Source organism: Trachurus japonicus, chromosome 21 (genome assembly GCF_045865225.1).
Source record: "Trachurus japonicus isolate A0001 chromosome 21, Traja_1.0".
Taxonomy (NCBI): Eukaryota; Metazoa; Chordata; class Actinopteri; order Carangiformes; family Carangidae; genus Trachurus; species Trachurus japonicus.
The window spans coordinates 20,294,874-20,307,822 of NC_140927.1; the positions used below are offsets into that span (position 1 = coordinate 20,294,874).

At 42.3% G+C, this 12,949-nt stretch overlaps 1 protein-coding gene across 2 annotated transcripts in view; it reads left to right on the forward strand.

Moving 5' to 3' along the window:
• Positions 1-12,949, forward strand: part of col4a2 (collagen, type IV, alpha 2) — a 60,060-nt gene that overhangs the window by 37,072 nt on the left and 10,039 nt on the right. The window contains exons 5-34 of one of the 2 annotated variants that reach the window (XM_085766354.1): positions 3,093-3,227; positions 3,421-3,465; positions 3,551-3,667; positions 3,766-3,834; positions 3,966-4,001; positions 4,093-4,146; positions 4,253-4,288; positions 4,441-4,482; positions 5,120-5,200; positions 5,354-5,398; positions 5,493-5,540; positions 5,715-5,750; positions 5,844-5,888; positions 6,585-6,648; positions 7,201-7,314; positions 7,825-7,974; positions 8,072-8,143; positions 8,235-8,386; positions 8,503-8,575; positions 8,711-8,817; positions 9,008-9,191; positions 10,036-10,080; positions 10,390-10,464; positions 10,562-10,660; positions 10,765-10,986; positions 11,079-11,240; positions 11,323-11,493; positions 11,595-11,738; positions 11,827-11,952; positions 12,047-12,228. In XM_085766354.1, coding sequence (XP_085622480.1) covers positions 3,093-3,227; positions 3,421-3,465; positions 3,551-3,667; positions 3,766-3,834; positions 3,966-4,001; positions 4,093-4,146; positions 4,253-4,288; positions 4,441-4,482; positions 5,120-5,200; positions 5,354-5,398; positions 5,493-5,540; positions 5,715-5,750; positions 5,844-5,888; positions 6,585-6,648; positions 7,201-7,314; positions 7,825-7,974; positions 8,072-8,143; positions 8,235-8,386; positions 8,503-8,575; positions 8,711-8,817; positions 9,008-9,191; positions 10,036-10,080; positions 10,390-10,464; positions 10,562-10,660; positions 10,765-10,986; positions 11,079-11,240; positions 11,323-11,493; positions 11,595-11,738; positions 11,827-11,952; positions 12,047-12,228 — 2,931 coding nt within the window. The remainder of the gene's footprint in view (positions 1-3,092; positions 3,228-3,420; positions 3,466-3,550; positions 3,668-3,765; positions 3,835-3,965; positions 4,002-4,092; positions 4,147-4,252; positions 4,289-4,440; positions 4,483-5,119; positions 5,201-5,353; positions 5,399-5,492; positions 5,541-5,714; positions 5,751-5,843; positions 5,889-6,584; positions 6,649-7,200; positions 7,315-7,824; positions 7,975-8,071; positions 8,144-8,234; positions 8,387-8,502; positions 8,576-8,710; positions 8,818-9,007; positions 9,192-10,035; positions 10,081-10,389; positions 10,465-10,561; positions 10,661-10,764; positions 10,987-11,078; positions 11,241-11,322; positions 11,494-11,594; positions 11,739-11,826; positions 11,953-12,046; positions 12,229-12,949) is intronic. The other variant, XM_085766356.1, reaches the window with a different exon arrangement.

The window sequence follows — 12,949 nt, forward strand, 5'->3', positions numbered from 1 at the left end:
ATCAGCTATATAAAAAAAAGCCTTGCATTTATCAGGCCGGTGTTTAAGCCAAGCAGAAAGATAGTCTGCATTGCACATAATGTACCTGCAAGTGGTCCAGACAAGGATCTCTTTTGCTGTTTCATGCACACAACCATATGCACAAACACACTCAACTCATCCCACTATATATTTTGCTTCTCTCTGTGTGTGAATTATTGTAAAATTATTACGTTGACAGAGCCATTTGTCTTCAGAAAATTAGTCAGTTTGATTAATATGATGATTTACATCTGTTTTAGTGAATTCTTCTCACTTCATGTGCCCGAGGGGCTTTTTCCCCACCATAACAATTGAGAGCATGAAGGGCTGCAAGCAAAGGAAACAGGTGGTGTTTTTTTTCCAGGATTTATAAACATGGAAAATGACAGGAAGGTGTAAATTATGTGTTCAGACTATATTGTTTTTTATGGAAAAACCAACATAAAACTAAACAAATCCACGTTTAAAGATGACGAGGTTTGGGAATCATGGTTGTCTTCTCCGCAGGCCGTCAGCCACAGGGTTGACCCAAATGAGATTGTGCAACAACTGGACTTGTTGTTGAGGGTTACTCTGGCATCAGGGTTGAGACATATTCTTCTCACCGCAGTTAGATGTTTATATTTTGTTTCATTACAGACTTTTGGACTCTTAACCACCGACCCACTGTTTTCTGTTTGTTCGGGAATCCGCAAATTTATTACTGTTTTGACATTTCGATAATTGCGCGGTTTTCGCCACACAACTTGCATGGATGAGTCGATGGGTAGTTCCACCACTTTGAGCCAGACTGAAATATCTCAGCAATTATTGGACTGTTTGCCATCAAATGTAGTACAAACATTGGTGGTGGCCAGACAATGAACCCTAGTGGCAAACGGTGATCCCCTGGCTTCTCCTCTGGTGCCACCAGCAGGTTAAAGCATTCAGACATTAACTTAACATCTATCTAGGAACTAGCGCCATCAATAGGTCAAAATCTTCTGTCATCCAGTAGTTGAGTTTTAGACCTATATGACACAAAATAACAAAGTAACTGTAATTTTTTTGTGCAAATATGAGCACAACAAGCACTTTACCCACAATACTTTTCATTTGAAGGTGTTTTTTGTCAGTCACATATGCCAAGATTCAAGATAAAACACCATTACAATATCATAAATAATAACCAGTATGGTTATTGCCAATGTGGGGGAGATAAACTGATGTGATCATATCATGACTGAAGCTCAGACAGCCTAATCAGCTCAGTCCTCCTCTAGGTTTTTTTCTTTTTCATTTGTAAATATAAGAAGTGACTTCACAGACCATATAACACTCCTGTGGTGCATGTGCAAGTTTGAGTTGTTTTGACAACACTGTTGTGTGTCTTGTCTGCTCTGTAGTCAACAGCTGTTGCAGATTGAAGCAGAGACAAAACACAAACCTCCCCTCCATCCAAAAAAGCCACCCATAGATATCACACACACACACACACACACACACACACACTTAGGATGCGTTTAGAAGCGTCTATCCATCATCCAAACAAGTTTATCTCACACTATCTGCAAGTGATTTGTCCATCAACTTGTTTGAATTGTTATTTGACGTTGTTTAGGCTCCATTCAGTTTTATTAATTCCCTCGAGACCCTTGGCTCTAGCGTCATATAACAAAGCCCAGAGCATCTACAACTTGGGACAAACAACATCACAGTGTTTGTTGGTTCTCACAGGAACCCCAAACCTCAGAGGTCACCACTTACTGACCCCGTGAACTTCCAGACGTTACAAAAACACTAAATTCCCATGGTATCATCGTTCTCATGTGTTTTTTACTTCACCCTTGTAAATGCTGTCCCACAAGTGCTGATCTACTTTCTGCCCCCTCATGAGCATCTCCCACATCCACGTGACTGACGGTAACAGCCACTGAGAAACACTGAGTGATGTGTGAGTGTGTGTGTTTGTGAAGCACCTGTTTTCCACCTCTCTACGGTTTCTACCTGACCTTTTAGTTGACCTGTCCGACCCTTACACACCCCACCTTCACTAAACATGTACTCGATATTCATGACGTTTGTGTGTTCGTTTTTATTTCCTGCTGTTATCTTTGTCTTAATGCTTCGGCATCTCTGCAAAACAGGAGATGCAATTAGGAGACAAAAACAGAGATGTTCAAAAAATGTAGTTGAGGTGAGGCTCGGAGAACAGACACAAATACTTCCTCTACTGCCAGACTCACATTTTTCTCCCTTTCCTATCGGCCTGCCTGTCTTCTCTCTCTCATCACTCTGAGTATCATAATCAAATTGTTATATTTAGCTTGTAGATTAGGGTGCTGTCTGGAGATTCAAAGAGTCAGTGATTAAAAGGCTCTTTGAAGAGCCCTTTTATTTTGCTGTTTTTTTTTTTTTTTGTCACTATTGGCGCAAGTTAAAAGTGTGTGGGCATCTATAGGTTTGGTCTTATTGTTCTGTCCCTAAATTTTTTTTAAAGACATTAACATCAGTCCACTCATTATCTAAAAGTTTTCTTAAGATCTTCAAGTGCTTCTCTGGCTTTCAAGTCCCTGAGTTTATCTCCCTGCAGTTACCAGTATTTGACCACTGGGTGGGTGTAGAGAGCAAGCAGCGCTGAGGGAGAAGAATTTACAGGAAGAAAAGTGTCTGTCTCCCCCTTGTGATGCAAACAGGCAATTTAAAAAAAAATCAATTTAAAATGTTAGAAATCCTTCTAAATTTAGAAAAATAGCCTATATACATTTATTTTCTTTTTGCATTGTTGTGATGCTTTTCTCCTCCACTTGTAATGATACTTGTTCTCAGATCTTCTCCTATAATCCCTCTATTTCAATGGCTAAATTAACACTTTTGTTCAGGTATGTCTATTGTTAGTGTGGCTTTTACTTTTAACTTCACATTCTTATGGCATTACTGACACTGAAAAAATGTAAATGTAATTGATTGTGATAAATTAGAGCCAATGTACTGAAGCTGATTGTTTATTTGAAGTATTTTATGTTCAGCATGAAATTAATTCTTAGTTCTTTCTTCACTTTTTTGTTTTGTTTTTTGGCCCATGATGTTAGGGTTCCCCTGGAGCTCTTGGTCCTCAGGGTCCACATGGTCCTCCAGGAAGACAAGGTGATCCAGGTATCCAAGGACACAAGGGCCAAAAAGGCGACCAAGGCCGTGGTGGCATCATAGGTCCTAAAGGACATGTGGTAAAATATCTTTGTCTTTTTGCTGAGAGATTGTTCTCAGTGAGAGTATTCACACATCCACGTATCTCATGTGTAGGTGCGTTGGATAATTCATCTCTTATGGTAGTTTCTTCAATCCAAAACACGAGGATGATCAATAAATTGAGGGCAAGAGCTTTTTTTTTTTAAATGTCTGATTCTTGTTTCTCCACAGGGGATGACCGGCGTTCCTGGGTTTTCTGGAAATGATGGCATACCTGTAAGTCTGACCACCAGTCTGGATTGGAGCATTGACTCTACTTGTGATATGTTTTGACAGTTTTGATTTGATGTTCTCCCTGCAGGGCCACCCAGGACAGGCTGGGCCCAGGGGAAAGCCAGGTGCTGACGGATGTAACGGGACACACGGAGATGCAGGGACGCCAGGACAGCCTGGTTATAATGGTTCACCTGGTTTTCCTGTAGGTTACTCCAAACCATCAAATGCATAGTGATTTGTAAAATAAATTCACCAGTTTGACTTCCTGACCGTAACTCTCTGTCCATTTGTCTCTCTAAGGGAACACCAGGCTGGAAGGGACAGAAGGGAGACTCCCTGGAGCTGAGTGTGTACATGGAGCGTTTCAGGGTGAGGGACATGTCACTTTTGTCACTTTTGGCCACCTGGCTCCATAAAGTTGCATTTATACCTTCACATAGCTGCAAGAAAGTCATATAGATCTGATTGACCTCACAACATCTTTGAACATTCATCCACAGGGAGATCCAGGCACACCAGGGTCCCATGGGATATATGTAAGACCAATTCAATCCAATTAATCATATGAAATGTATTGTCCCTGGTTGCAGTGTTTTCCAACCACTGTCCTTTATTTGATTTTTTCAGGGGCCTCCCGGAGAGCCAGGGTGGCCAGGTAACAGAGGCTTCGTAGGGCCAAAAGTAAGTCTGGACATGTGTGTGTGTAGGTGCATTTGTTCAGGTTGTGAAGCCTAATCTATTGCAATGCAAAGTGCTTATTAGGATCTTTTTATTTGTCTCGTGATAGGGTCCCACAGGGCCTCCAGGTCCCCGAGGACCAAAGGTAATGTAACAACACTCAAACGTTATGCAGTGTAATACAAATATATATTTGTTGCCCTGTATTTGTACTGCATTCAGCATTATCTTATACCCTGTCAAGCAGGTGAACTGTAGAAAATATGAAGTTAAAGTGTCTTTTGTCTTCCTGGACAGGGCACTATGACCAAAGTGATTAAAGGTGCCAAAGGAGTACAGGTGAGAGACTGTGTTTGTTCATTGTGTTGTTATTATCTGATATTAATCAGTGCTTACATGAAAAATCCATGTTGTTACATGAAATTTACTCAAGCAAGCCATAAATCACTTGATCCACTTTATTTTAAGAGATGTACCTTCCCACACAATGATTTGCACATTTGCATTTGGTGTATGAGTATAACTACATGCATTTGCTCAAGTATTGCACTTAAACACAGTTTTGACAGTTTGTACTAACAACTGTGTTTCCATGTAACACCACTTCTACACCTCTATAGGAATAAGTATTGTACTTTTGTCGAGCTTATAAATGTGAATAAGTGAATTCAGTGGTGTCCAACCACTTTTACTTGTGACAAATTACAAAGTCGCAGCATCAGTATTAACAATTCCAGCAATTTAATGAATGATGTCAGCAATTTTTCTGCATGTCAACTCAAGCTTTTATTTGCCGTAAACATTTCTGTAATTCTGCAGAAGGATTTTGACTGCAGGACTTTTTTTTTAATTGTAATGAAACTCTGAATTCTATTTTGCCGGTGTTGTGCTGAAGTTGAAGATGTGAACAGCTGATGATGATTCATTTCATTCAATTTCAACCTGGCTCACTACTGTTGCACTTCCTGCTTCACAGGGGGAAATCGGTCAACCTGGGCTGCCAGGAAACTCTACTCATCCGCATACTCTGCCTCCTTACGGACCTCCAGGACCTCCGGTGTGTACTTCAGCAACATGCACTCATATTTATTACCCTGCTGTAATGACATTCAAATACTATAGTTTCAGTCACTAAAATGAGAAATTATAAATCCTGGTGTCACTGATGATGCATGTACCAACAAAAAATATTCCTCTGTCATTATTTTAGGGATTTCCTGGTCTGAAAGGTCTAAAAGGGGATAGAGGAGATGAGGTACTGGATCACTCACTGATGAGAATGACATGCATGTACCAACAATTACGCTTCACTGTGTCGTTGATATTTTCTTCTGATTGGTTTATTTCAGGCTACCAACAAAGGAGAAACTGGTGTAATGGGATTCCCTGGACTAAGGGTTAGCACTGTTGATTTTATAAACATCTCAGCAAAATTTTATCATTTCACTTGTCCAGGTATATTTTTTTTAAATTATGTGGGACTGGTAGCCTTGTTTGACTTGTTTCACTCGATCCATGTTTTAAATTAATTTCAACCAGACATTAATTTCTCCTCCTTGATGCTGTTTTAGGGACCATCTGGTGTTGATGGGAGACCTGGACCGAGGGTATGTTTATGTGGAAAAAATAGTATTGTGTAACTGCTATGAAATTTGAATAAAATGTCCTTTTATAACTTAATGATTACACTTCTTTTTCAGGGGGATACTGGTGAAAGGGGATTGAACGGCATAGGTGGACTTAAGGTGAGAGTGCAGCTCACTGGGATCCCTGCACCTTCAAACTAATCAGAACATTAAAATTCAAGTCTCATTATTACACACAATTGTCATTATGTAATTAAATGCATTTAAATAAGTTACTTTATAAGTCCTCTCAGTTACAATACATTGCATTTTGCTGTCCTATATTTATTTCACAACTAGAGTTACTTTACATATTAAGGTTTAATATTATTATCTTATAGAGATGGTTCTTTCTCCTATGTGTATATACTGTGTGTTTTATCACAAACACAGACTCTCCTAATACACTAATAGCTCATTAATAGAGGAGCCCTTGAGTCAAACTGGAACGAATCTGAAGTGGCTTTAACGTTAACAAACCACCACAAGAGCAGTGATCTGAACAGAAAAGTTATTTTGAGCAAATGTAAAAATAGCACGCTTGTGTTTATGTGTTGTTATCTCACTCACCAGAAAATATCGGCAGCGTTTTGCACACTATTATCTGATTTTCACAATCTGATTTGAAAAGTACACAGAGAAGGAAACTAGCTCAGAGATTAAAAGATAATGAAAAGACAGATACAGATACAACAACAGGATGTGTGTGTGTGATGGTTATTTTCTAGTGGTGTATCCACATCCAGCATCTGATCTCTTTCAGTCACATCTGAAAACCACAAGCTCAAAAAGATTGACATTGAGTTTATGTTTCAGGGTGAAAGAGGTGAAAGTGGACCACTGCTTTCATCTGGACCCAGATGGCCGTGGTCTTCAGACGGTAAGTTGGTCCGTACCAGAGAAACAGTCAGTTATCAGCCAACAGAGAAGAGAGGGGAAGAGAAATATCCATGCTTTGACAGAGTGAGCAGCCACACTGTTACTAACGTGAAGTGAAACTGGGGGGAAATTTGTGACATCACTGAGGTTCAGCCTAAGCAGACCACACAGTGAAAGGTCAAGCGTTCAAGATAAATATACACCTGATGAGGGTTATGGAAATTAATTGACTCTATGAACCTGAGAGAGAAAAGAGCTTCTTGTGCTGCTTGGACGACATCTGACAGGACGCAGACCAACAACTCTAAAGTGACTGGTTGGGGTTACGTTAAGATGTTGGAAAACAAACAGTTGTGACACATCTAGGACAATCATCTGAAATCCAGCGACAAATATTGAGTAAATATGTCAAGTGAAGTTAAAACAGTAAGAAATGCTTTGTAATATTTTATGTATCATTATAAAATTACTTATAAACCTGCATAAGAATATATTAAAACACCTGTTGCACAGATTCTAACACGTTTCCCTCGTTTCTCTTTGTCTTGATAAGCCGGTCCCCCTGGTCCTCCTGGTGAGCAGGGTCCACAAGGAGAGAGGGGCCCCGAGGGAGATCGAGGCCCCACTGGACCTCCAGGACCTCCTGCCACTGATACACAGCAAGAAGGTGATTCACCTGAGGCCAGACTAAGAGATTCCACCACACTTCAGTCTACACCCATCAATTTTATTCATAGACAACAAAATTACTTAAACAAAATCAAATGTCTCAGAGGAAACAAGGAAAAAGTTCTTAAGTTATAATTAAAATATTTATTCAGACAGTTCCTGGATGGACAGACATAATTTTAGTTACAAAGTACTTAAGTACAAAGAAAAATATCTCATTATAATATAAAATAACCTTTCAATCAACATAAACTTCCACTACAAAGCTTTAGTGGATTAGGGGTATTTTTATATAAAAAAGGCATGTCACACAGCTTTGTCTTTACTTCATCTATATAAACTCATATTGTCTTTTGTTACAGTATTTACAAATGAAATGTAGATGGCCATACATTTAGGCTACACAATATATGTTCAAATGATCATAACAGTGTCCAAGTAAAACCTGTCTGTCTCTGTGTGTGCCAAAAGACATCTCTTTAACTTTCTTTTTATTTGTGTCTGTCAGCATTTTACACCTTTGGGCCATTCGGGTTTAAGGGGGATGAAGGAGAGAAGGGTCAACAAGGGGAACCAGGCAGACCTGCTGTCACACCAGGACCCAAAGGCACCACTGGGCGCCCAGGGGCCAAGGGCCTTCCAGGACCTCGAGCATCATGTGAGTGACTGAGTGAGGGACCAACTGATTAACTGACTGACTAACTGACTGACTGATTTCTGAAATTATTTTTTGCTCTATTTCTGTTTGTCACTAGGGGCTGAGTACTTCAAGGGGGCAGCAGGCCAGAGTGGACGGCCTGGAAATGCTGGCTTTAAAGGAGTGAAAGGTGCTGTAGCCACACTGTCCGTGCTGAATGTGATTTATGGTGGATTATTATTAAAACACAGACATTTACAGTTATCTTCAAAAACTTATAGGTGATCATGGAGACTGTGAGTGCTCCACTGTAAACTCTCAGGTGGGGCCACCTGGTCCTGCCGGGCAGCTTGGTGATGCAGGGATGACCGGAGAGTTTGGTCAGGAGGGAGACCCAGGCGACCCAGGTCCCCAAGGAGATGATGGGTTCCCTGTAAGAAAAACCAAGACAGTCATGTTGAAAACTGAGAATCGTATTGTTTTCATAACATTTTTTCTTATTTTAAGCCCTTTATTTGTTCCCTAAGACTTTCCTGTGTTGTCTTTTAGGGCTTCCCTGGACTTGATGGAGTACCGGGCCCAAAAGGTCGAAAAGGCGACACAACCGTTGCCACAGAGAAAGGTGCCGCTCTTTATCTAATTTCAGATCATCAACAAGTGGAAAAGACCTCTGCCATATTTGCACATGTGATCATGCATGATCTGTTGGATTGTATGCATGTTCATGTGCTTATGTTTGTGTGTGTGATCTCTACAGGATATGCTGGAGACCAAGGGGACCCTGGACGAGACGGGGAGCCAGGAGAACCAGGTGCTCCAGGCCCAAGCGGTTTGCCTGGTTTCCCAGGGAGGCAAGGTCCTCCAGTGAGTCCATCAGCCATGTATATTTTGACATTGCACTGTGTATACTCTATGATTTTTTTCATGTTTACTTGCCCTGTGTGTGCATTAGGGTTTCAGCTGCTCTGATATTCTTCTGATTTCCTCGCCTCATTGCCAACAGTACAGTAAATGAATCCTTCAGTATAATGACTGTGCTTGTTCATGTCAACAGGGAGAACGTCCAGAGGGATTTCGCGGAGACAAAGGTTTCTCAGGATTGCCCGGTCGACCCGGTGTAGCTGGGCTGACAGGAGAACCAGGTGCAGCCTTTGTTGGCATCAAAGGCCAGCGTGGTTTCCCTGGTGATGACGGCATCACAGGTTATCATGGGGTTCCAGGAACACCTGGCATCCCAGGTGAGAGCGAGCTGGAGGCCACATCGCCCCTTTTTATCTGGTCTTGATTCGGTGTTGCATAATTCTCTTTCAAGGCTTAATTGCTTTATATTGATTTGACCTTTTTTTCACTCTATCAAGTATTTCATTTTACCTTGCCCCTCTGAAAATACCCTCTTTTATAGTTTTACGCAAAGCAGTAAGCAATGGGAATGAACATTAATGGCTTGAGATTTTTTTTTTTTTTTTTTTTCGGAGGAAGCATGACATGTATATGTTGCCATTTATTTACTTTTCTTGCTTTGCCTCCTGTTGTATCCTCGATGCAGGAGCTGCATCCCTCAAACCAGCTGCAGCGTATCAGGCAGACCCAAGACTAGACCCCAAAGATTCACGAATATCCAGAATTGTTCAGACAGTTTATTAGATGCAATCTTACAAAATACAGGCAAAGGCAAAGATGTGATCCAATAATCTGAAACGCTGGTCAAACACAAGGGAATTCGCTGGCAGAGGTAGTGAATCGACAGGAAGAAGGGTAGTCCAAAAAACAAGGCAAGGGTTGAGCACACAAGGGTACAAACGATGAATAACGTTTGTCAAACTGATGAAGCACACCTGGCAGGGAACATGGGGAGAAGGTATATTTACAGAGGGAAGGCGTGGACAATTAGACAGAGGAGGAGAGAGGGAAATCACACGGGTGGGAAATGGGAATGGCAAAAACACAAGACCCAAACTGAACGCAGGGAACTTAACTAACCCGGCATGATACAGCTGAGCTTGTTTGAGTTAATGCTTGTGCTTTTGAATAACTCTTGTTCCGAATGCCTCTCTTTCATTCTCTCTCATTTGCAACTGAAAGGCGGCTGTAGTCCGACAGGAGATGGAGGACAGGTGGATGTAACAGGTAGCTGGTACAATAAGGTTTTCACCTTATTGCTCCCTTTATAACGACTCTTGTGCTTTGCCTTTGGATTATTTTACCTGTGTGCATGATGATTTTTGATGTTTATGATTTGAGATTGAGTGTACTGAGATACCTGCTAATGTAAGGATAAAACCATGTTCTGAAAAAAAAAAAAAAACAAGTCACGCTGGGCAGCAAATGAAAATCACTTGCACCAAAAATAGTCATTTGTCACATAAGCAAGCAGTCACTTTTATACACAACCGCAATGTTGCCTTTGAGACTATGCTTCTGTTATTTTCTTCCAAGGTCCTTGCATCGCAATTCCTGGACCTCCTGGCGTACGTGGACTTCCAGGTCCCGATGGATTACCAGGTTTCCCAGGTGACAATACAAAAAAAAACAGTTGCTTCAAGGTGCCTGCAGGATCATAGCTTTGAGTGTTTTTTTAATGCTGGGTTTATGTTGTGTGAACCAACAGGTCCTTTAGGCCAAAAGGGACAAGAGGGTCTTCGTGGAATTCATGGAGAAAAAGGAGAATCAGGAGAACCAGGCAGAGGTGGCTCTCCTGGACCACCAGGTAAGGAGTAACAAGAAAACAGAAGCCCATTGTCAGTAGAATAAGATATGAGGCAGTCTTTGACTTCATTTTTTAAAATTAACCTTTATGGTTCTCCAATAAAGGTTTTGCCGGCCCTCGTGGAGACCTGGGATTTCCTGGTACTAAAGGCTCAGTTGGAGTTCCTGGTTTGCCCGGTGTGCCTGGCAGGTACGGGGGACAAGGTCAGAAGGGTTTCCATGGAGAAATCTTTGGAGCATCAGCTGGAGCCCCTGGTGACCCCGGACCCCCAGGACTTCAAGGGAGTAAAGGTCTGAGTGGGGATTCAGGAGAACCAGGCTTTAAAGGTTGGTCCATGATGATGATCAACTGTTCATATCACCTTTCTGTCACTCTGAGGAGCTGTTGTCAAATGTCTTTATTCACTCATTCAATGCAGGAATGATGGGCATGCCAGGTATGATTGGCCTCAAAGGTGAAAATGGCCCTTGGGGTCTGCAAGGAGAGGAAGGGAGGCCCGGGCCAGCGGGCAAGTATGGCTACCCTGGTGATCCCGGGCATCCAGGTCTACCCGGACCTCGTGGTACCACTGGACTGCCAGGTAAGGCAAACATACACAGTGAGACATTCATAAATGTTCTTGTTCCTCTCTGACAACCCTGTCCTTTGGTCCTGCCCACCAGGTTTAGCTGGAACCAGGGGAAATGAGGGAGACCCGGGCCCTCCAGGTCCGGCTGGACTGAAAGGGAACCCTGGGCTGTACGGCGAAGGTGGTAAAGTCGGAGAGTATGGCTCGCCAGGTAACCCAGGACAGCCCGGTCCAGACGGACGTCCAGGAGTCCCAGGAATGAAAGGTTCACTAAAATAATCTACCAGTTGAATTAAAGATCAAATAATCTGAAATCAATGTAAATTATCTATAATTCAGACTCCTGATGAATTTTGTCTTTCCCAGGATACAGAGGCTCTTCGGGCATGTCAGGTTTTGAGGGGAACAGGGGTGACCAAGGGGTGAAGGGCCTGGGTGGAGAGAAAGGAGTTTTTGGAATACCAGGTGAAACAGGCGCTAAAGGAGTGACAGGCAAAAGTGGAGAGAAAGGTGAGACCGCTTTTCTGCCCTGTGTTATGTGGAGAACTCCACACCAACACCGCCAATTTACCATCTTCTTCTCACCATCATCTGCCAGGCGATCGTGGTCTGGTGGGACCACCTGGAGCGAAGCCTAAAATCCCCGGCTACATGATGCTTGACATGAAGGGTACCAAGGGAGATCAAGGAGATATAGGAAATCGAGGTTTCACTGGGCCAAGAGGTGTGCAGCCTAAGTCTGATATGAATAGCTCCCTCCTACTGAGCTTCTCCGTTATCCCAAGCTTCGCTTCCTCACATCTCGCTCTTTTCTACAGGTTCTAAGGGTTTACCCGGCGTGCCTGGCAGTGATGGATTTCATGGTACCCCTGGAGATCCCAGCAGTGCGAAAGGAAATCTGGGAGATCCAGGTGCACAGGGTCTGCCAGGGATCAAAGGAATGCCGGGTCTGACTGGAAATCAAGGAATCACTGGTTTTTCAGGAATGCCTGGCAACAAGGTGAGCAGGGCCAAGCTGGGGAAATTCGGGTGACTGAGAAGGTCCACCTATCATGCAATAAACAAGCACTCCAACATTTTTTTCTTCTTTAAACATTTGTGAAAGAAGTTTAAGACACACATACACTGTTTCCGGCTACAGCAGGTGCGTTTTTGTAGCAAAAGGTTAATGAAGTTAATAAACTTCCGAAGCGGAAGCAGGAAGTAACGGCGCCATGGGTCCTCAATTCGAAAAAAGTCTCCATACAAATGAACGGGAGTCCAAGTTTTATTTCGTGATCCGTTTGAAGTGTGCCATGAGAAAAAAATATGTCCTCTACTTGTTTAAAACATCACGTTTCATGCCGAGAAACCCACAGTTTGTTGTAAACCTATTGTAAAATAAAATTAGGTGACGTCACACACCAGATGCCGCCCTTTCTCATGTCAGTTGGTGACGTATTTTTTGTGGGACACCAGATTTGTAGTCCGCAGAGCGTCGTCACACAAAATACATTCTTCTGTTGCCGTTTTACAACAAACTGCTGATTTCTCAGGATGAAACGTGATGTTTTAAACAGGTAGAGGACATATTTTTTTCTCATGGCACAATTCAAACGGATCACGAAATAAAACTTGGACTCCCGTTCATTTGTATGGAGACTTTTTTCGAATTGAGCACCCATGGCGCCGTTACTTCCTGCTTCCGCTTCGGCACTCTATTGCAGACAGACAAAGAGTCA